Genomic DNA, 23,333 nt, shown 5'->3' on the forward strand with positions numbered 1-23,333 from the left:
AATAACTATAACATATAGAACATGCTATACGTTTACCAAACAATCTGTCACTCCTAATCGCTAAATCCAATGAAATCTTATACGTCTAGTCTCTTACGTCAATGACATCAATAATATTTGATATTTTACGGTAATGTGTTAATAATTTCACACATAAGTCGCTCCTGAGTATAAGTCGCACCCCCGGCCAAACTATGAAAAAAAACTGCGACTTATAGTCCGAAAAATACGGTCAATAGTTTTAATGCTCTGGTCCTTAGAATAATCAATTGTTTACGTAAATGCATGTTACTTTTCTTGAAGGAATCTTCCTCCTACCTGTTCTGGATGCCACTCTGATCGTCTTTGACCCTGAAGAAAATGGCCCCCACAATGAGAGCCAGGAAAATGTGGACCCCCACCTGCACAAAGTAGAACCAAGACCAATCATACACTGCAAAAAGTCAGTGTTCAAAAACTAGAAAAAAACAAACACAAAAATTAGGGGTATTTTATTTGAACTAAGCATAATTATCTGCCAATAGAACAAGACAATTTGGCTTGTCAAGACTTTAAAAAACAAGTTTATTAATTAGCTAACCTCAATGAACCCAAAAATACCTTAAAATTAGAGATGTCCGATAATATCGGCCTGCCGATATTATCGGCCGATATATGCGTTAAAATGTAATATCGGAAATGATCGGTATCGTTTTTTTTATTATCGGTATAGTTTTTTGTTTTTTTTTAAATTAAATCAACATAAAAAACACAAGATACACTTACAATTAGTGCACCAACCCAAAAAACCTCCCTCCCCCATTTACACTCATTCACACAAAAGGGTTGTTTCTTTCTGTTATTAATATTCTGCTTCCTACATTATATATCAATATATATCAATACAGTCTGCAAGGGATACAGTCCGTAAGCACACATGATTGTGCGTGCTGCTGGTCCACTAATAGTACTAACCTTTAACACTTCATTTGACTAATTTTCATTCATTACTAATTTCTATGTAACTGTTTTTATATTGTTGTACTTTCTTTTTTATTGAAGAAAATGTTTGTAATTTATTTATCTTATTTTACTAATTTAAAAAAAAAAGTACCTTATCTTCACCATACCTGGTTGTCCAAATTAGGCATAATAATGTGTTAATTCCACGACTGCATATATCGGTTGATATCGGTATCGGTTGATATCGGTATCGGCAATTAAAGAGTTGGACAATATCGGAATATCGGCAAAAAGCCATTATCGGACATCCCTGCTTAAAATAAGTATATTCTCACTAATAACAACTGTACTACTATACGAGTACGTATTTTCTATTGTTTCATTGAAAATAAAACAGCAAAGTCCATTTGGCTGTCATCTGTTCTAATCCATCCATCCATCCATCCATTTTCTACCGCTTGTCCCTTTCGGGGTCGCTGGAGCCTATCTCAGCTGCATTCGGGCGGAAGGTGTACGAGACACAATTGTGTCAAAGTCATGATTTTCTTTTTTCATGCTTGAAATAAGAAATGATGACTTTAAAAAAGTAGTTTTCTACTTGTGAGTGTTGATGACACAACAGTTGATATTCTAGTTTCAAGCATGTTTTACTCAATATAGCTCATCAAATCTCAGCAACAAGCTGTAATATCTTACTGACATCATTTAGGAGCAAAACACTTAAAACAAGTAAAACACTCTAACATAAAATCTGCTTAGTGAGAAGAATTATCTTATCAGACAGAAAATAAGCAAATATCACCCTTATTTGAGATATTTCATCTTACTTAGATTGCAGTTTTTGCAGTGTAGCTTTTGGTGTAGCAGGAGGTTTACATGTATCCGATAGCAACTTTGTACAAAGAGTCAGAGCATTAAGGGGTCAGGGGTCAAGCGGACACTCTCCCCCCCACCAGCCCCCATCGGAGAAAGCCGGCAGCGAGGGGGTTTGTGGGGGCTTGACAGCACAGAGTGAGAAAAGTGAATAAGGACATGTTTTAATCCCAACAATTGACACATTATGACAGAACTAAGCGGTTCCCAGGGTGAGCGGATAAGCTAATAAGGTTGAACCCGGCCCGCTCAAGCGAAAGCACAGGAGTGATGGGTGGTGACACCGTCATGTGACCAGCCCCGCACCACCGTGGCCATCATGGGCGTGGGGGGGGATTCGGGCCCCAGATATGATATCAGTTCAGACCCTGGCCCGAAGGAGGCAAGAGTCGGGGTCACGACAGTCATTAAAGCCGATTATGGCGCCCACGCCGTCCAGATCCTCGCTTTGGGGATTATTGGGATTTATCTGGGTCCAATTGGCTGTTAATAATTCTTAAAGTGAGGAGACTTCTCAAGGCTTTGAGCAGGTTGAGCCCTCCCAAAAGCCGTCTGTGCCTCCAGGTCATGACGATGATGAGGGTTCTGACCAACGTTCCCTCTAAGGCAGGGATGTCAAACACGCGGCCCGCGGTTCAATCCGGCCCGCGAGATGAGTTGGCTCAGTGGAAAATTGAGCTGCATTTTTAAAGGAAAGAAACTGCTGTTCTAAAAGTGTCCATCGGATGTCGCAATAGCAATTCTGTTCGGCGAGCAAATAGTTGATCTCGGGGCAAGCAAGTACACCAAGCAAGAGGTACACGGTAAAAGCGGGGCTGCGACTCCTCCCCCTCGACCCAATGCAAAACAAACAGGAGTAAAATGAACAATTGGTAACTGTCAGGTTCAAACACCGATGACATCTATTAAACAAGACAAGAAGCAAGGAATTAAACAGAGACAGGATTCAATTTAGCTCAATGAGGAGAGCGCGTACACCCATACTTGCCAACCTTGAGACCTCCGAATTCGGGAGATTGGGGGGGGTTGAGGTGTGGGGGCGGGGTTTGGTGGTAGCGGGGGTGTATATTGTAGCCCGGAAGAGTTAGGGCTGCAAGGGATTCTGGGTATTTGTTCTACTGCTCCCAAGCTCTGGAACGACCTACCTCTGAGTGTTAGACAGGCCTCCTCTCTTCCTCTTTTTAAATCTCTCTTAAAAACATACCTTTTTTCCATGGCTTTTAACACTGAGTGACATCCATCCTGCTATGAACCTGTTTTTATGTTTTTATGTTCTATTTATTTTAGTTATTTATTTTTTATCGTGCTCTGTGTTGTGTTGTGTTTGCTCGGTTCTCGTATTATCTTTTAACCTGCCCATTGTACAGCACTTTGGCTACTCCTGTGGTCAATTTGAAATGTGCTTTATAAATAAAATTGATTTGATTTGATGTGTTTATGTTGCGCTACGGTGCGGATGTTCTCCCGAAATGTGTTTGTCATTCTTGTTTGGTGTGGGTTCACAGTGTGGCGCATATTTGTAACAGTGTTAAAGTTGTTTATACGGCCACCCTCAGTGTGACCTGTATGGCTGTTGATCAAGTGTGCCTTGCAGTCGCTTACGTGTGTCTGCAGAAGCCGCATACAACATGTGACTGGTTGTATGGTGAAAAAGCGGACGCCACGACAGGTGTAGAGGACGCTAATGGCAGTGCCATCACGGCACGCCCTTAATATCGTTTGGTTGCCCCGGGAAGATTTTCGGGAGGGGTACTGGAATTCGGGAGTCTCCCGGAAAAATGGTTGGCAAGTATGCGTACACCTGTACTCTTGCACAGTGTCGTCCCACGCTCTGACGAAAGGATTGCACGCCCCCTCGTTTATGCGGACTTTCCCTGATCACATGGCAAAAGCTGTTTCTAAAAGGGAGAGGGGGTCGTAAACAGCCGTCGCCTTTGGTCCACAAAACAGTTCAAAGAAAAGAAGCCTGGAGCTTGCCTCAGGTCCTGCTTCCTCTCCTCTTTGTAGATCTCGGGTCAAGACAAGATCTTCCCGTGGATCACGATAGATCAAAGAAACAGACACCTTCATGTCGCTCAAGGAAATGCACCCCTCTATCTCAAAGAACTGCTCAACCCCAAATCCTCCACACGACACCGCCGCTCCCAGTCTGTGGAACGCTCTCCCTGACCACCTGAGTTTGAGTTTGAGTTTATTTGGAACATGCAAGCATACAACATGATACATCACAATTTCCAGTTCCTCTTTTCAACATGTTCGAAAAGGAGTAGGAAGAAGCAGAGCTTATTTAATCCTACCCCTTTTCTTTACATAACAGTTGCAAAACTTTTTGTTCACTTCCTGTTCACAATTTTTTCACAATAAACTCCATAAGTATTCACAATAAAAATAAATAATAGTAAGAATTTAATAATAATAATTGGTGAAGTAAGTCATATTTCATATGATGAGATAAGTAAGATTACTTTAAGAATGAATGAATGGATGGATGAAATAAATTGAGAATGTTTGTCATGGTTCTTCTTCTTTGTACTTTGTAAACACTTTAAGTTTGAAGAGTTTCTTGAAGTGGATCATATTAGTACATTGTTTGATTGCTTTGCTTAATCCATTCCATAATTTAATTCCACATACTGATATACTGAAGGTCTTAAGTGTTGTACGTGCAAACAAATGTTTTAAATTACGTTTTTCTCTAAGATTATATTGCTCCTCTTTTTTTGAGAAGAATTGTTGTATATTCTTGGGTAGCAGGTTATAGTTTGCTTTGTGCATAATTTTAGCTGTTTGCAAATTCACTATGTCGTGGAATTTCAGTATTTTTGATTCAATAAATAAAGGATTTGTAGGTTCTCTATATCCAACATTATGTATTATTCTAACTAGGGATGTCCGATAATGGCTTTTTGCCGATATCCGATATTCCGATATTGTCCAACTCTTTAATTACCGATACCGTTATCAACCGATACCGATATCAACCGATATATGCAGTCGTGGAATTAACACATTATTATGCCTAATTTGGACAACCAGGTATGGTGAAGATAAGGTACTTTTTAAAAAAATTAGTAAAATAAGATAAATAAATTAAAAACATTTTCTTGAATAAAAAAGAAAGTAAAACAATATAAAAACAGTTACATAGAAACTAGTAATGAATGAAAATGAGTAAAATTAACTGTTAAAGGTTAGTACTATTAGTGGAGCAGCAGCACGCACAATCATGTGTGCTTACGGACTGTATCCCTTGCAGACTGTATTGATATATATTGATATATAATGTAGGAACCAGAATATTAATAACAGAAAGAAACAACCCTTTTGTGTGAATGAGTGTAAATGGGGGAGGGAGGTTTTTTGGGTTGGTGCACTAATTGTAAGTGTATCTTGTGTTTTCTATGTTGATTTAATTTAAAAAAAACAAAAAAAAACCCGATACCGATAATAAAAAAACAGATACCGATAATTTCCGATATTACATTTTAACGCATATATCGGCCGATAATATCGGCAGGCCGATATTATCGGACATCTCTAATTCTAACTGATCTTTTTTGTATCACAGTTAATGAATGAAGTGAACTTTTGTAATTATTTCCTCATATTTCTACACAGTAGCTCAGATATGTAACACTAGTGAGCAGTAGAGAATATGAAGGGATTTTTGGTCTAGAACATGTTTTGCTTTATTCATTATTGACGTGTTTCTTGCAACTTTATGTTGTATATTTTTTACGTGAGATTTCCAGTTCAATTTATCATCAATCATTATACCTAGAAATTTGATTTCATTTACTCTTTCAATTTCTATTCCGTCTATTTGTATTTGACTTTCTCTTCTACTGTTACCAAATAGCATTATCTTAGTTTTACTAAGATTCAACGATAGTCTGTTTTTGTCAAACCATCTTTTTAATTTGTTAATTTCTTCTGTTATTATTTGTATTATCTGAGGGCACCACAGACTGTCGATGCTTTTACAAAAGGCTTAAAAACCCTTCTTTTAGATACAGTATATGCATACTAGTTCTAGCTATTAGGCTGTTTTAGTTTTTATTTGTATTTATTTTTATTATCTTTTTATTTTTTTTAATACACTGTAGCACTTTGAGGTTGTTTGCTCAATGTAAAGTGCTTTTTACAAATAAAATCTATTATTATTATTATTATTAAAAGTGTTGCACAATATGTTTATGAAAAACAACAACAAAAATCTCTGATGAGGTGAAGACGCACTATTTGAACCATGATGTACATTAGGTTTGTTGTTTTGACTCTGAATTTTTCCGTCCTACGTTAGTCTTGTCCAAGGAACATTTGCTAGGTCGGTACTTTTTACTAAAAGGCTAACATCTTCGGTACGTTGAGTTTTATGCAGGCTGTTTTTTGTTGACAAAAATGTGTATGTTTAGTTGGAAATTGGAGGTTCCTACCTGGGCCACGGACGTTTGTGGGTTCAACATAAGGTTCTGGAACGTTCTGTGCAGCACCCATTGTAGCTGGTGGCCAAAGGAGCTGTTGTAGGTGACGGTGCGGGACTTGGGCCGCGTGGAGCAGCGCTTGTCCTGCAGGATGCGCTCCAGCTGGGTGCGCGTGTCGCTGCAGCAGCTGCTGTTCTTGTACTCCTCCACCAGGCGCTCCTCCATGCTCAGCCTGGTGCTGCTCAGCTCCTCAAAGTCCATATCTGGACAAGTGCACGTCAATGCCGTGTTAAAAAAAAAACACTAGCGATGGCAGCTTGGTGCTTTTAGACTTATGATTGATTTGAAAGGATGACACCAACACGAACATACATGAGGAAGGGGGATTCGTTTGGCCACATTCGGTGTGATTCGCCTGACACATGAAACGTGAAAAATTTGGGGCGTGCTTTATCCAGTAGTAAACGTCTTAAAATGTGTTGTGTGGCAATTCCAATTTTGACTACAGCGTCAGTTGCTATGTAGAGTGGTGCTTTGCGGCATTTTCAGCAGACTGCATTGCAAAATGATCCTCTCATGCGAAATCCACCATATGAATCCCTTACCTACTGTACCCTCAGAAATGTCGACTTTGGACATGCTGGTGACGGTGAAGTCTCCATTGATCACATCCAGGAAGAAGTCAGCCGGGTTGTTGTGTGCTTCACAGGAATATCCTGAAAGAAAAAAGGGGAATATTATATTCGCTCTGCTTAAATTTATGTTCCTGTGCATTACTATTAAGCGTAAAAAAAGAGCACAAGCTATGAATGTACTGTTTTGATTGTCATTTGACTCTGTCGTTTTCTAATTATACTCATTGGTTAGTGAGCAGGCTCACGTAAAAATCTGATTACTGTTAGAATAATTATCACAAAAACTTTGTATTACATTGTGTTCCTGACAAGAAGACAAAAGACTGTCTTTGAAATCTACCAAGAGTAAGACTCGTAAAACTACACTGTGTGTGTGTGTGTGTGTGACGGGGGGGGGGGGGGGGAGCAAGATGGTGTTCCTGTGTTTTTTCATGTATGGCAGGGGTGTCCAAAGTGCGGCCATTTGCTGCCCGCAGCTAATTGTTTAGCGGCCTATGTTGTGGAATTTCTGACCTTTGAACTATATTTCATGTCTGTCAAGAATGTACGCTCATTTCATTTCTCTTCTATTCTGGCCAAAGTTCAATATGAAGTCGTGCCAACCTGTCTACAAAATGTTTTGACCGGACTTTTCTGGAAAAAGATGCCAAAGCAGATTTATTTCCCAGCAGAGGGGAAGACACTACCTCTCGTTCAGCGGCGCCTCTTCCAAGGTGCAAATATGGCCCCTCCCCCTTCCTTCTCTCCTTCTGTCTGCTCCTTTTTCATCAGTTCCGCCTTTGCCAATGTAAATGTAAGGAGATTTGCCATTTTTTATTTATTGTTATTACTATTATTATTACACGTATTATTATTATTTATTATTGAAGCAACTTGGTTGTTTAAGCTAAAGATTTTTGTGATTTCTGATCGTTTGTGAGGGACTTCTGTGTGTGTGCACATACAGAGGACAGTCGCTTGTTGTTGTTTTGGCTTTGTTAATAAATAGAAAGTAGATGATCCCCTCCTTGTTATGTTTGTTTGATATACCGTACTGTAAAGCACTTTATATTGTGCTCAAAGTGTACAAAACTTCACTAAAATATGGACTTTTGTCAAGGCCCATTATTCATATTTACTGTCTTTTTATGGAGAAATGTGTTTCACTATACAAACTTTTCCATTTACAAACCCTGTTCAAGACTCAATTAAGTTCTTACATCAAAGTTCCACTGTTTTATAATACGTCTACGGTATTTTAACAGGTAAGTAATGAATGACGTGTCTAGTTCTTCCTATACTGCTCACCGCCTCTGGGGGGATAGTTGAATACATATCACACAGCTATGTATACAGAAAGTATGTCCAAATGGGTTTCCAAAGTTGGTAGACAACATGGCGCCCTGTAGTCACGTGAGGTGTTTTTGATCAATCATTTGGAAAATCCTCTGGCCATACTTTCTCTGATTAGTCAAAAGCTTGTCACGCGACTCCAGGGCGCCATGTTGGCTACCAACCTTGGAACCCAGTTGGCCATACTCTCTTTATACACGACTCAGCAGTATCAATGTTGATGGCTTTTGCAACACTGTCTCAGCGTTCCGAGCTCTAAAGCCTGTAGGAATGTAAATGTATTGATTTTGAGTAGACTGCCTCACCGATGTTGGCGAAGTAATCCAAAGCGCTCTGCGCTGGTCCGTGGTACACCATCTTGCCAGCGACCAGCAAGGTGAGCGAGTCAAAGAGCCGGTAGATGGAGTAGCGAGGCTGGTGGATGGACATGATGATGGTTCTCCCATGGTTGGCCATCCTGGAACGAGATTTGGGGAGTCCATATATAAATACAATGGCATACGGTCCCTTTTTTCCAGGAACACTAATACCAAAAGTCACAATGTCCGATGAGAGTTGTAAAAAAGTTATGACAGACCACCGCAAAAAAACGGAATGGAATTGTACAGTTTTTTACATGTACATTAAAATAAAGAAAGTGAGATTTACAATATTAACTATAAACAATAAAACACTGAATATTAACAACATATGAACGTCGCTCCTCTTTTATGTGGGGTTTACAATATTAACTATGAACAATAAAACACTGAATATTAACAACATATGAACGTCACACCTCTTTTACGTGGGGTTTACAATATTAACTATGAACAATAAAACACTGAATATTAACAACATATGAACGTCACTCCTCTTTTACTTCTCAGGTCCTCCATAGACATCTTTTACAATCAAGCAAAACACAACAAAAATGTAACAAACAGCAAAATATGAATGCAAAGGCTAATAAACACCTACAATATGGTATATTGTCACTTTTATGCAGAAATTTGCTTCCGCATCTGTTCCTGACAAACGCGTTTGGGGCTGGCTGCTCTGAAAACAAACCCCGCCCACTCTGCTTTGTTCCTTGTCTGAGCTGCTGTGACGTAGATTACCATAATAACTCCTATGACACTCAAAACATGCAAATCCCATAGGGGTGATGAAAGGATGGTCAGCGCCTGAGAGCTGCGGCCTACCATCATGACCTCGCACTCCCTCCCCTCTGTTGCTAGATATCTCGAGATGTACGTTGTAATGTGCTTTGCTATGGAGTTTTTTTCCCACTCCAGACTGGTCCCCCTTAGGAGCCCAGTCTAGATTGTATCTTTTTACTCATCCTTCCCCAGCGTTTTACCTTTTTCCCATCTTTTACGGGGCGCCTCGTGGCGACCCATCAGCGTTCCTATTCTGTAACCCTGTACACTGTTTGTTTGTCTAATCTTGAACGGGTTTTTGCTGAAAACAAAGTTTCGTTGTACTTGTGCAATGACAATAAAGACCTATCTATTCATCTATCTATCTATCAAAAGTGCAGATTTCAACCATTAAAATACTTTTTATAGTTCAAGACTTCGGGTCATTTAAAAACAGCACTGCACATCATAATGGCGGCTAAAGTTTTGATGTTAAAGGTCTAAAAAAAATTGTGAAACGTCCGGCGGGCCGGATTGAAAATCTTAATGGGCCGCATGTGGCCCGCATTTTGCCCAGTCCTGTTAGAATAATTGTTTGTAAGTTATCACAAAAACTTTGTGATACATTGAGTGTCTGACGAGAAGACAAAAGCTGTCTTTGAAACCTACCAAGAGTAAGGCTCGTAAAACTCCACTGTGTAGGGGGGAAGCAAGATGAAGGTGTTCCTGTGTCTTTCATGTATTAGAATCAAACAGAAAGATATTGTCTTTCCCAAGGACTGTGGAAGTGAGGAGACAGGACCGGAGTCCCCTCCAGGCGACCACTTTTTCAACTGTCAACGTCTTTTTGAACTATATTATGGACCTCTTTTTGAACTATTTTACAAACTCTTTTTGAACTGACCTTTTCTGTGAACTTTTTGCGACCTTTGTCCTTTGGAAACAGTGGTGGCCATGTGGTCGGGGAGGGTCCAAAATAAAAGAAGGAGGCATGCAATCTTTTGGCAGAGCGTGCTGAGATACTGTACAGGGGATACAGTGTACAGACGACTCTCCTCAATATTAAGTCCAAATTGAATTCTGTCTCTGTTTAATTCTTTGCCTCTTGTCTTGCTTAATAGATGTCATCAGTGTTTGAACCTGACATTGTGGGTGACATTGTTATCACCAGGAAAGATGAGGTCACCTACCTAGGTTCCATTCTAGAGGCTAACCTTTCCTGTGATAAAATGGCAACCAAGGTAATCAGAAAGGTTAACCAACGAGCGAGATTTCTCTACAGAATCTCCTCTCTGGTCAACAAAAGCACCTTGAGGATTCTGGCGGGAACTCTCGTTCAACCCTTTTTCGATTACGCATGCACCTCCTGGTACCCTAGCACCTCCAAAACCCTCAAATCTAAACTCCAAACATCTCAGAACAAGCTAGTCAGGTTACTTCTAGACCTCCACCCCAGATCCCACCTCACTCCTACCCACTTCTCTAAAGTGGGCTGGCTCAAGGTGGAGGACAGAGTTAAACAACTTGCACTGAGCCTGGTCTATAAAATCCACTACACCTCCCTGATACCGAAGTACATGTCAAACTACTTCCTTAACGTAAATGACCACCATAACCACAAACCCAGATTCCGAACTAACAAAGGTCTTAACTCATTCTCTTTCTATGCCACATCAATGTGGAATGCGCTCCCAACAGGTGTAAAAGAAAGGGCATCTCTATCCTCCTTCAAAACCGCAATAAAAGTTCACCTCCAGGCAGCTACAACCCTAAACTAACACCTTCCCCGGATTGCTAATAATCAAATGTAAACAATCAAATGCAGATACTTTTTCTTATGCCTTCTGATCTCTCTCTCTCTCGCTCTCTTTCTCTCTCTATATGTCCACTACTTGATGTCCATATCCCCCCCCCCCTCCACACCCTTGATTGTAAATAATGTAAATAATTCAATGTGATTATCTTGTGTGATGACTGTATTATGATGATAGTATATATGATAGTATATATCTGTATCATGAATCAATTTAAGTGGACCCCGACTTAAACAAGTTGAAAAACTTATTGGGGTGTTACCATTTAGTGGTCAATTGTACGGAATATGTACTTCACTGTGCAACCTACTAATAAAAGTCTCAATCAATCAATCAACATCTGTCTTAAAGGGACAGTGGGTGTTTTGTAGAGCAAATGTTCAAGTAGTTGGGACTTACAAGGTTTAATAGCAGTGGCAGCATGTGATGTATTTGTCAAACACACAGGCAACAAAGTCGGGGTGCATGTTTTGACAAATTTTTAGACTTTTGCACGGTACAAACGGAGTGTCTTACCTTCGGAGCAACAGCAGGACCGAGTTAGCCGTGCTGGCGTCCAGTCCTGTGGTGGGCTCGTCCAGGAACAGAACGGGAGGATCGATGATGAGTTCCATTCCGATGTTGGTCCTCTTCCTCTCGCCTCCTGAGATTCCACGAGTCATCTGAGTGCCCACCTGCCAAGACGGACCAGTCAAATACAACAGTCCGACAGTTGTGATACGGGGTTTTATTGGGTCACCTTGCAGTCGGCCACCTTGGCAAGGCTCAGTTCTGTGATGAGGTGATTGACACGGGCCTCTTTTTCGCGCTCCGACACATAGTTGGGCAAACGCAGGGCTGCAGAGAAACGAAGATTCTCCCTCACCGTTAGCGTGCCCATGACAACGTCCTCCTGGAAGAGGGCATGATTGTCATACTACGCATGATCATGTTTGCAATACCAGCAAATAGGGATAGGAATCACTTGATGAAAAATGATGTCAATATTGTGAAAAATTATTATTGATTACAGTAGATTTAAGGCTTTAGCTATCGATTATTTTAGTACTTGAATAATCTATCGATTAGTTTGTTCCATTAATCGAGTAAGGGGATGAAACACACTTTATAGCCTCAGAGCGTATTTTAAAGAAAAATGTTGAAATGTTTTTTCCCCGATAAAAGTACAGTACAGGCCAAAAGTTTGGACACATTTTCATGACTATTTACATTGTAGATTGTCACATCAAAACTATGAATGAACACATGTGGAGTTATGTACTTAAACAAAAAAAGGTGAAATAACTGAAAACATGTTTTACATTCTAGTTTCTTCAAATAGCCACCCTTTGCTCTGATTACTGCTTTGCACACTCTTGGCATTCTCTCCATGACCTTCAAGCACACCTGTGGAGTGAAAACCATTTCAGGTGACTACCTCTTGAAGCTCGTTGAGAGAATGCCAAAATTGTGAAAAGCGGTAATCAGAGCAAAGGGTGGCTATTTTGAAGAAACTAGAATATAAAACATGTTTTCAGGGATTTCACCTTTTTTTGTTAAGTACATAACTCCAAATGTGTTCATTCATAGTTTTGATGTGACAATATACAAAGTAAATAGTCATGAAAATAAAGAAAAGGCATTGAATGAGAAGGTGTGTCCAAACTTTTGGCCTGTACTGTACATAATCAACATTCAAATTGCACTTATTACGTGTGTATTGATAAAAAAACAAACACAGATCACAGCACCCACACACCACCGCTCTCATGTGCGCTCAATTACAGCGGTCGTGCGGAAACTATGTCTGCTTAATCAAAGTTCCGGCCACTCCATGCGGTCCGGATTTGATAAATTACACTAATTTAACGATTAATCAAAGAAACAAAATAAAAAACGAAGCTTTTCCCTCATGGAATTAAACAATTTATTCAATTAATCGTTGCAGCCTTTAGTATATCCCTGTGAACAATAGACACACCCATAAAACCCATGCAGATAGCGCCATCAAACCACTTTCTATTAAAAGGTGCTGTAAAATAAAAACATTATTTCCAATTGAAAGCCGTAAAAATCTACGAATATCCGTGTTTGTGTCTTGAAGCAAAAAGGAGTGCAGAGGCGCTGTTGATTCAATCTCAACTAGTTTGCTATCTAAATGAAGAACAATACGACGTCCAATATGAAAAGAATGGCACAACTTTGCCAGACAGCGTGGAAACAAGAAGTCACAACATTCGGAGATTTTCCAACTGTATTTGAAAATACTACACAAAAAATATACTGCTAATTCAGTAAAATGATCATCCTCACTAATGTAGCGTGAGATATAAATGGTACCTGGACTACGTATCCCGAGAGGCACTTGAAGTTTGGTGGTTGTGGCGCGCCGTCGATTAAAACTTCCCCCGAGAGACCAGAAGGATCCTTCCTCGCGGCGAGAATATCCAAGAAACTTTGATAAACATAAATAAAGAAAAATATATAAAGTTTGTATGGTCGAAAATAAACATCATAAAAATATACAAAACAGGATATTGGCATAAAGTCTTCGGTGGGATGCACTCACGATGATTTGCCGCTGCCGGTCGGGCCGAGAATTGCGTTGAGGCCCGGCGTCATGATACCGCTGCCGAGTGAAACAAGAGCAACACAAAGATCAGAATATATCTGAAAGACAAATTGTAATGATGTCATACAAGATCTGCATCAAACATTTGACCTTAAACTGTCAGGGAACTGCTGTGTTGACATATGGTTCAACTCAAAATGATCCAGCCCCCTCATTGTAAATGACATTTTATTTGATAGTTTCAATAGATGGACACGTTCAATGAATGGTGAACATTTAAACTATTAGTGTCAGAATAATTGTATCCAAGTTATCACAAAACTCTGTGTTGCATTGACTTCAGTTCGCCCTGCGAGAGGACAAAAGCTGTCTTTGATCCTACCAAGCAGAAGGCTTGTAAAACTCCACTGTGTACGATGGGAAGCGACATGAAGGCGTCGGTTTCTTTGATGTATTGTCATCCACAGGAAGATTTTGTCTTTACCCGAGATCTACAAAGCGGAGAGGAGGCAGGGCCTGACCTGCCTCCTGGCACCTTTTCTTTGAACTGTTTTGTAACAAAGGCTGTTTACGACCCCCCTCCCTTAGAAACAGCTTTTGCCATGTAATCAGGGAAAGTCCAAATAAAAGAGGAGGCACACAATCTTTCGTCAGGGCGTGGGACGACACTGTACCGTCTACGCAATTCTTGTCTTGTTTAATAGATGTCATCAGTGTTTGAACCTGACAATTAGCGGTGTTGTGCTATTCATTTATTATGTATAATGATTCATTAGTGCTGTCAAATGTATTAAATTTTCAATCAAATTAATGACACTTTTGCATTAATCATGATTGATCACAGGTATTTACTCCTTTGCATTATTTAAAATTAACTTAAAAAAACCTGCACAATATTTGCACACCAGTGCAATTTTATAGTCAGAAAGTCATAAAGGAGAATTTTTTAAAATGTTTCATTTGATTCGTTATCAATATTGTTTTTACTGTTCGAATAGTGTAATAGTAATAATATTACAGTTTACTTTACTATTTTTTCTTATGAATACATATTTGGATATATTGTATCTTCCAATGTAGTTCTGTTGTTGTTGTCTCTCTCTGTCTTCTTTGTCTTCTCTTTTCTTCTTTCTATTCCTCCGGACCTGGTCTGGTTGCGGCGAACACTAAATATATCCAAACATTTAATAACGTTATACACAAATAATGTAAATAATGAAGTATCCCACATTTATCGTTTGTGAAATGATCTGTACAGCAGATACGGGCATGTAGATCAACAATATTATTTGCCCATGTGGCAAGATTAGAAAAAAAACTTCTTGGACCTGATCACTGTATAACAACAACCCATGGCCCCTTTCAGGTAACCATCCACGGTTAAGGTAAAAGAGCATTTACAGTTAACATAAATTGTGTGATTATACTCCGTTTATAAATGGTTAATGCAATATTTTTTGTTATTAATCAAATGATTTATATATGCATAGAATAACTTTATTCAACCACGTGTTATTTTCCTGTTAACACTTAACTTCTGCTGTAACATGCTTCCATCTACACATTACTTAGCACTTATTTAATCTGTTTCAAGCTAGTTTACCAAAAAGCTAAGCTAGCTAGCTCTCGGTGTATAACATCTTTAGATATATATATATATATATATATATATATACATATAGTCGAGGTTACTGTGGTTTATCCGTTATACAGTGCTCAATACCGGGGTGGATCGAAATATACGTTAACTCCCCTAAAGAGCAGGGAAACCTGCGAAACAGGCTTGTAGGGATGAAATAGCCTCTGTGTTTTTTCCTGACCTAACGTGTATATATATACGCATGCGTGTATATATATACGCATGCGTATATATATATACGTATATATATATATATATATATATATATATATATATATATATATATATATATATATATATACACACGTATATATACGTATTTACACACACACACAAACAAGCATACACATCTCTAAATACCTAAAAAAAAAAATATATATATATATATATATATACATACACACACACGCACATACATACATATATATATGCATGCATATATATACATACATATATATATATATGCATACACATACTTACATATATACGTATATATATACACATGTATTATATATATTTACACACACACACAAACAAGCATACACATACATATCTCTAAATGCCTAAAAAATATTTATATATGTATATAAATAGGTATATATATATATATTTGTATATATCTATATACACGCACACACACACATACATATGTATACATACACGTACACACACATATATATATACGCATGCATATACAGTATATACACACACACATATATATATATATACACACACACATATATATACATATATATATATATATATATATATACACACACATATATATATATATATATACATATATACGTATATATATATATATACACATATATACACACGTGTATATATTTACACACACACACAAACAAGCATACACATACATATCTCTAAATACCTAAAAAATATTTATATATGTATATAAATAGGTATATATATACATATATATATATACACACACACACACGCACATACATACATATATATATACACACAGTATATACACACACGCACATACATATATACATACATATATATATTATACATACATATATATATACATACACATATATATATATATATACACACACACACGCATACATATATATATATATACACAGTATATACACACACACGCGCATACATACATACATATATATATATATACATACATACATACATATACGCATACACATACATATATACGTATATATATATATATATATACATAAATGCATACACATACATATATACGTATATGTATATAAATAGGTATATATATATATATATATACATACATACATACATATATATATGTGTATATATATATATACATACATATATATATACTGTATATATATTTATTCATGTATTTATATCTATTTATATATATCCATATATCTATAGATATCTATCAATCTATATATATAGATACATATGTACAGTACATATACATTTTTGGTGGTGAATAATTTTCATAATGATATTCTTTCAAATACATTTTTCTAGTGAATTATTCAAATATGAATAAAGATAAAAATTCATAAGCTAAAAAAATTATTTAACATGGCAGTTTCCTCTCAAAAGTAAATAAATAAAAGACGAATATCAGACATATGTAGAATGTGGATTTTTATTAAGTATGTATAATTTAGTTGAAGTCTGCTTGTAGCCCAGCAAAGCATATTTTGTGTACTTATTATGTTGACTAAAGAGAGTATAAATTGACTCCGATGTGCATTTGGTTGGTTCTCGGAAAAAGAGTTTAGAGAGCACAAAATCCCCCCCATACAAATGTGGGGGTATAAAATGGAATTAAAAGTAACGTCACGTGACAGCGTTTTAATTCGCTTCCCTGGCAGGCGACGACTTTAGTGAGATTATATGCAAGAACCCATGCTTAATATCATATAATTAAGTCCCAGTTAAAAGAAATGATTCATTCTTCCATGGGAAACATTCAACGCGTTTAATACCATCAGAAAGAAAGCAATGTAAAGGGGCCCTTTCACTATTGTGTATCTGCAATTAAATATTATAAGTCGACACCTGACACACACACACACACACAAACACACACACACACACACGCACACACTGGAGGGAACAAAAAATGAAACAAACTTGAGGTCCACCAGTATCTGGCGAAGGCTTGACGTGTTTTTGCCCATGAAGCCGCCTTTGACGTGTACTTTGTAGCGGACGTTGTGGAAGCTGACGGTGGAGCCGCACGGCTGCTTGGTCGGCTCCGTGATGGTGGCGACCTTTGACCCCGCCGAGCCGTTGGCGCAAATGTCTTCTATCATGGCGATGTTCACGTGACCGCATCGCTCCATTTTCCTCGACGACATATCTACTGTTAGACAACCAAACAGAAATGCACAATTTTAATGACCATTTTTTTAAATTATTACCTCTCTGCATATTCAACAAATAAAACATATTCATATGATTTGAAAACATTTCCATGCTTTGTTCAGCAATTTAGACACACCCATTAGCTTGTTCATAGATGTATAAGAAAACTCCTGATAGGAAGTGGCCATTTGTTACATGGGACAATGCACATTAATGAAGGTGAAAAATGCATCTGCAGTCCTTGGCAGGTTGATGGTATATACAAGAAGGTTCAGACTCCATAAAAAGTTCAGTTAGACAGCAACAACATCAGACATAAACAGAACAATAAAATAGAACTAGATGAGGCAATTCCTGAAGGAATTATGTGTGAATTCTCCAATGCTGAAGTTGGACTGAAATGTTGACAGAATGTAGTATAAATGTAAGAAATGGTTTGAATGTTGAAGAGTTTGAATTTCCAGGAAAAACAGAATTTGATTTGGAACTTGGGAAAGTGTTAGTAGGATGAGTGGAGTGTGTTGATGTTGGAATGGTTCAAATAGGTTGAAAACTGTGCGAATTGTGGAAGTTTAAAAAATGGACAATTTATTTTGAATGGGGAAAATGTCCCTGAAAACTGAGAATTCTTGGAAATCTGGGATTTTTTTTTTAATTCTTGAAAAAGAGCACAACATTTTGAACAGGCTGAATATTTTGGAGTTGGAACGGTTTGAATTGTATGAAAAATGTGGGAGTTGTGGAACTTTGAAAAACGTCCCATTCATTTCAATGGGAATTTCATGGAAATTTGGGAATTTCGGGAAAAGCGGAAATTTTTTGGAAAATGTTCTGAATGAGTTGAAATGGTTGGTGTTGGAATTTTTCAAATCGGTCGAGAAATGTTGAAGTAGTAACATTTTTAATTGAGAAATGGTATTAAGGAATTTTGTGAAAACCGGAATTTTTCCAGTTCGTTTTTTAATCCTGATTAAGAGGAATGTTTTGACGGTGGAACGGTTAAAGTGGGTTGAAAAATGTGGAAGGAGTAGTCGCCAGGAAAAAAGGGTTTGAAAAAAAGGGAATTCTGGGGAAAATGTCCCTGAAAACTGAGAATTCTTGGAAATCTGTGAATTTTTTTTTAATTCTTGAAAAAGAGCACAACATTTTGAACAGGCTGAATATTTTGGAGTTGGAACGGTTTGAATTGTATGAAAAATGTGGGAGTTGTGGAACTTTGAAAAATGTCCCATTCATTTCAATGGGAATTTCATGGAAATTTGGGAATTTCGGGAAAAGCGGGAACTTTTTGGAAAATGTTCTGAATGAGTTGAACAGGTTGGTGTTGGAATTTTTCAAATCGGTCGAGAAATGTTGAAGTAGTAACATTATTAATTGAGAAATGGTATTAAGAAATTCCAGGAATTTTGTGAAAACCGAGAATTTTTCCAGTTCTTTTTTTTAATCCTGATTAAGAGGAATATTTTGACAGTGGAACGGTTGAAGTGGGTTGAAAAATGTGGAAGGAGTAGTCGCCAGAAAAAAAGGTCAAGAAGGGTTTGAAAAAAAAGGGAATTCTGGGAAAAATGTCCCTGAAAACTGTGAATTCTTGGAAATCCAGGATTTAAATTTTTTTTGAAGGAGAGCACACAATTTTAAACGGGCTGAATATTTTGGAGTTGGAACGGTTTGAATCGAATGAAAAATGTGGGAATTGTGGAACTTTGAAAAATGTCCCATTCATTTCATTGGGAATTTCTTGGAAATTTGGGAAAGGCGGGAATTTTTTGGAAAATGTTCTGAATGAGTTGAAATGGTTGGTGTTGGAATTTTTCAAATCGGTCGAAAAATGTTGAAGTAGTAACATTTTTAATAGAGAAATGGTATTACGGAATTTCGTGATAACCGGGAATTTTTCCAGTTCGTTTTTTATCCTGATTAAGAGGAATGTTTGGACGGTGGAACGGTTAAAGTGGGTTGAAAAATGTTGAAGGAGTAGTCGCCAGAAAAAAGGGTCAAAAAGGGTTGGAAAAAAAGGGAATTCTGGGAAAAATGTCCCTGAAAACTGGGAATTCTTGGAAATCCAGGATTTTTTTAAAAAAATGTTGAATGAGAGCACACAAATATGAACAGGCTGAATATTTTGGAGTTGGAACGGTTTGAATCTAGTGAAAAATGTGGAACTTTGAAAAATGTCCCATTCATTTCATTGGGAATTTCATGGAAATTTGGGAAAAGCGGGAATTTGGGGGGAAATGTTCTGAATGAGTTGAAATGGTTGGTGTTGGAATTTTTCAAATCGGTCGAGAAATGTTGAAGTAGTAACATTTTTAATTGAGAAATGGTATTAAGGAATTTTGTGAAAACCGGGAATTTTTCCAGTTCGTTTTTTTATCCTGATTAAGAGGAATGTTTTGACGGTGGAACGGTTAAAGTGGGTTGAAAAATGTGGAAGGAGTAGTCGCCAGAAAAAAGGGTCAAAATGGGTTTGAAAAAAACGGGAATTCTGTGAATTCCTGGAATTTTTTTTAACTTGGAAAAATAATAGTTTGAATGTCCAGGATGAGTGGAAAATGTTGAAGGTGGAATGGTTTGAATCGGATGAAAAATGTGGAAATGGTGAAAGTTTGAAAAATGGCCAATTCATTTTGAATGCGAAAAATGTCCCTGAAAACTGGGAAATCTTGGAAATCCGGGATTTTTTTTTAAATTGTTGAAAGAGAGCACAATTTTGAACAGGCTGAATATTTTGGAATTGGAACGGTTTGAAGGGGATGAAAATTTGGTAATTGTGAAACTTTGAAAAATGTCCCATTCATTTCAATGGGAATTTCATGGAAATTTGGGAATTTCTGGAAAAGCGGGAATTTTTGGGAAAATGTAAAAAAAAAAAAAAACCTTGAATGTTCTGAATGAGTTGACATGGTTGATGTTGGAATTTTTCAAATCGATCGAGAAATGTTGAAGTAGTAACATTTTTAATTGAGAAGTGATATTAAGGAATTCCAGGACTTTTGGGAAAACTGGGAATTTTTCCAGTTCAAAAAACAACTTTGTTTTTTATCCTGATTAAGAGGAATGTTTTGACGGTGGAACGGTTAAAGTGGGTTGAAAAATGTGGAAGGAGTAGTCAAATTCTGGGAATTCCTGGAATTTTTTTTAACTTGGAAAAATAATATTTTGAATGTCCAGGATGAGTGGAATATGTTGAAGGTGGAATGGTTTGAATCGGATGAAAAATGTGGAAGGAGTAGTCACCAGAAAAAAGGGTCCAAAAGGGTTTTAAAAAAAGTGAATTCTGGGAATTCCTGGAGTTTTTTTTAACTTGGAAAAATTATGGTTTGAATTTCTAGGATGAGTGGAATATGTTGAAGGTGGAAGTTTGAATCGGATGAAAAATGTGGAAATGGTGAAAGTTTGAAAAATGGCCAATTTATTTTGAATGGCAAAAATGTCCCTGAAAACTGGGAAATCCAGGATTTTTTTTTTAAATTGTTGAAGGACAAGAAATGTTGAAGTAGTACAATTTTTAATTGAGAAATTGTATTAAGGAATTCCAGGAATTTTGGGAAAATTGGGAATTGTTCCAGTTCAAAAAACAACTTTGTTTTTTATCCTGATTAAGAGGTATGTTTGGACGGTGGAGCGGTTAAAGTGGGTTGATAAATGTGGAAGGAGTAGTCAAATTCTGTGAATTCCTGGAATTGTTTGTAATATGGAAAAATGATAGTTTGAATGTCCAGGATGAGTGGAATATGTTGAAGGTGGAATGGTTTGAATCGGATGAAAAAAGTGGAAATGGTGAAAGTTTGAAAAATGGCCAATTTATTTTGAATGGCAAAAATGTCCCTGAAAACTGGGAAATCCAGGATTTTTTTTTTTAATTGTTGAAGGACAAGAAATGTTGAAGTAGTAAAATTTTTAATTGAGAAATTGTATTGAGGAATTCCAGGAATTTTGGGAAAATTGGGAATTGTTCCAGTTCAAAAAACAACTTTGTTTTTTATCCTGATTAAGAGGAATGTTTTGACGGTGGAACGGTTAAAGTGGGTTGAAAAATGTGGAAGGAGTAGTAGAATTCTGTGAATTCCTGGAATTGTTTGTAATATGGAAAAATGATAGTTTGAATGTCCAGGATGAGTGGAATATGTTGAAGGTGGAATGGTTTGAATCGGATGAAAAATGTGGAAATGGTGAAAGTTTGAAAAATGGCCAATTTATTTTGAATGGCAAAAATGTCCCTGAAAACTGGGAAATCCAGGATTTTTTTTTTTTAATTGTTGGACAAGAAATGTTGAAGTAGTAAAATTTTTAATTGAGAAATTGTATTAAGGAATTCCAGGAATTTTGTGAAAACTGGGAATTGTTCCAGTTCAAAAAACAACTTTGTTTTTTATCCTGATTAAGAGGTATGTTTGGACGGTGGAACGGTTAAAGTGGGTTGAAAAATGTGGAAGGAGTAGTAGAATTCTGGGAATTCCTGGAATTTTTTTAAACTTGGAAAAATTATAGTTTGAATGTCCAGGATGAGTGGAATACGTTGAAGGTGGAATGGTTTGAATCGGATGAAAAACAGGCTGAATATTTTGGAATTGGAATGGTTTGAATGGGATGAAACATTTTGTAATTGTGAAACTTTGAAAAATGTCCCATTCATTTCAATGGGAATTTCATGGACATTTGTAAATTTCGGGAAAAGCGGGAATTTTTGGGAAAATGTTAAAAAAACCAACCTTGAATGTTCTGAATGAGTTGACACAGTTGGTGTTGGAATTTTTCAAGTCGGTCGAGAAATGTTGAAGTAGTATCATTTTTAATTGAGAAGTGATATTAAGGAATTCCAGGACTTTTGGGAAAACTGGGAATTTTTCCAGTTCAAAAAACAACTTTGTTTTTTTATCCTGATTAAGAGGAATGTTTTGACGGTGGAACAGTTAAAGTGGGTTGAAAAATGTGGAAGGAGTAGTCAAATTCTGGGAATTCCTGGAATTTTTTTTAACTTGGAAAAATAATATTTTGAATGTCCAGGATGAGTGGAATATGTTGAAGGTGGAATGGTTTGAATCGGATGAAAAATGTGGAAGGAGTAGTCACCAGAAAAAAGGGTCCAAAAGGGTTTTAAAAAAAGGGAATTCCTGGAGTTTTTTTAACTTGGAAAAATTATGGTTTGAATTTCTAGGATGAGTGGAATATGTTGAAGGTGGAAGTTTGAATCGGATGAAAAAAGTGGAAATGGTGAAAGTTTGAAAAATGGCCAATTTATTTTGAATGGCAAAAATGTCCCTGAAAACTGGGAAATCCAGGATTCTTTTTTTTAATTGTTGAAGGACAAGAAATGTTGAAGTAGTAACATTTTTAATTGAGAAATTGTATTAAGGAATTCCAGGAATTTTGGGAAAATTGGGAATTGTTCCAGTTCAAAAAACAACTTTGTTTTTTATCCTGATTAAGAGGAATGTTTTGACGGTGGAACGGTTAAAGTGGGTTGAAAAATGTGAAAGGAGTAGTCAAATTCTGTGAATTCCTGGAATTGTTTGTAATATGGAAAAATGATAGTTTGAATGTCCAGGATGAGTGGAATATGTTGAAGGTGGAATGGTTTGAATCGGATGATAAAAGTGGAAATGGTGAAAGTTTGAAAAATGGCCAATTCATTTTGAATGGGAAA

At 37.1% G+C, this 23,333-nt stretch overlaps 1 protein-coding gene across 2 annotated transcripts in view; it reads right to left on the reverse strand.

Annotated features, from left to right (window-relative positions):
• abcg2d (ATP binding cassette subfamily G member 2 (JR blood group)) overlaps window positions 1–23,333 on the reverse strand; it is a 44,307-nt gene that overhangs the window by 18,295 nt on the left and 2,679 nt on the right. Inside the window, exons 2-10 of one of the 2 annotated variants that reach the window (XM_062033190.1) lie at window positions 17,453–17,684; window positions 13,690–13,749; window positions 13,461–13,575; window positions 11,881–12,033; window positions 11,658–11,815; window positions 8,512–8,663; window positions 6,845–6,955; window positions 6,252–6,502; window positions 319–401 (exon numbers count right to left, since the gene is read on the reverse strand). In XM_062033190.1, coding sequence (XP_061889174.1) covers window positions 319–401; window positions 6,252–6,502; window positions 6,845–6,955; window positions 8,512–8,663; window positions 11,658–11,815; window positions 11,881–12,033; window positions 13,461–13,575; window positions 13,690–13,749; window positions 17,453–17,684 — 1,315 coding nt within the window. The remainder of the gene's footprint in view (window positions 1–318; window positions 402–6,251; window positions 6,503–6,844; window positions 6,956–8,511; window positions 8,664–11,657; window positions 11,816–11,880; window positions 12,034–13,460; window positions 13,576–13,689; window positions 13,750–17,452; window positions 17,685–23,333) is intronic. The other variant, XM_062033192.1, reaches the window with a different exon arrangement.

The sequence above is a fragment of the Entelurus aequoreus genome, linkage group LG22, assembly GCF_033978785.1.
Source record: "Entelurus aequoreus isolate RoL-2023_Sb linkage group LG22, RoL_Eaeq_v1.1, whole genome shotgun sequence".
Classification (NCBI taxonomy): Eukaryota; Metazoa; Chordata; class Actinopteri; order Syngnathiformes; family Syngnathidae; genus Entelurus; species Entelurus aequoreus.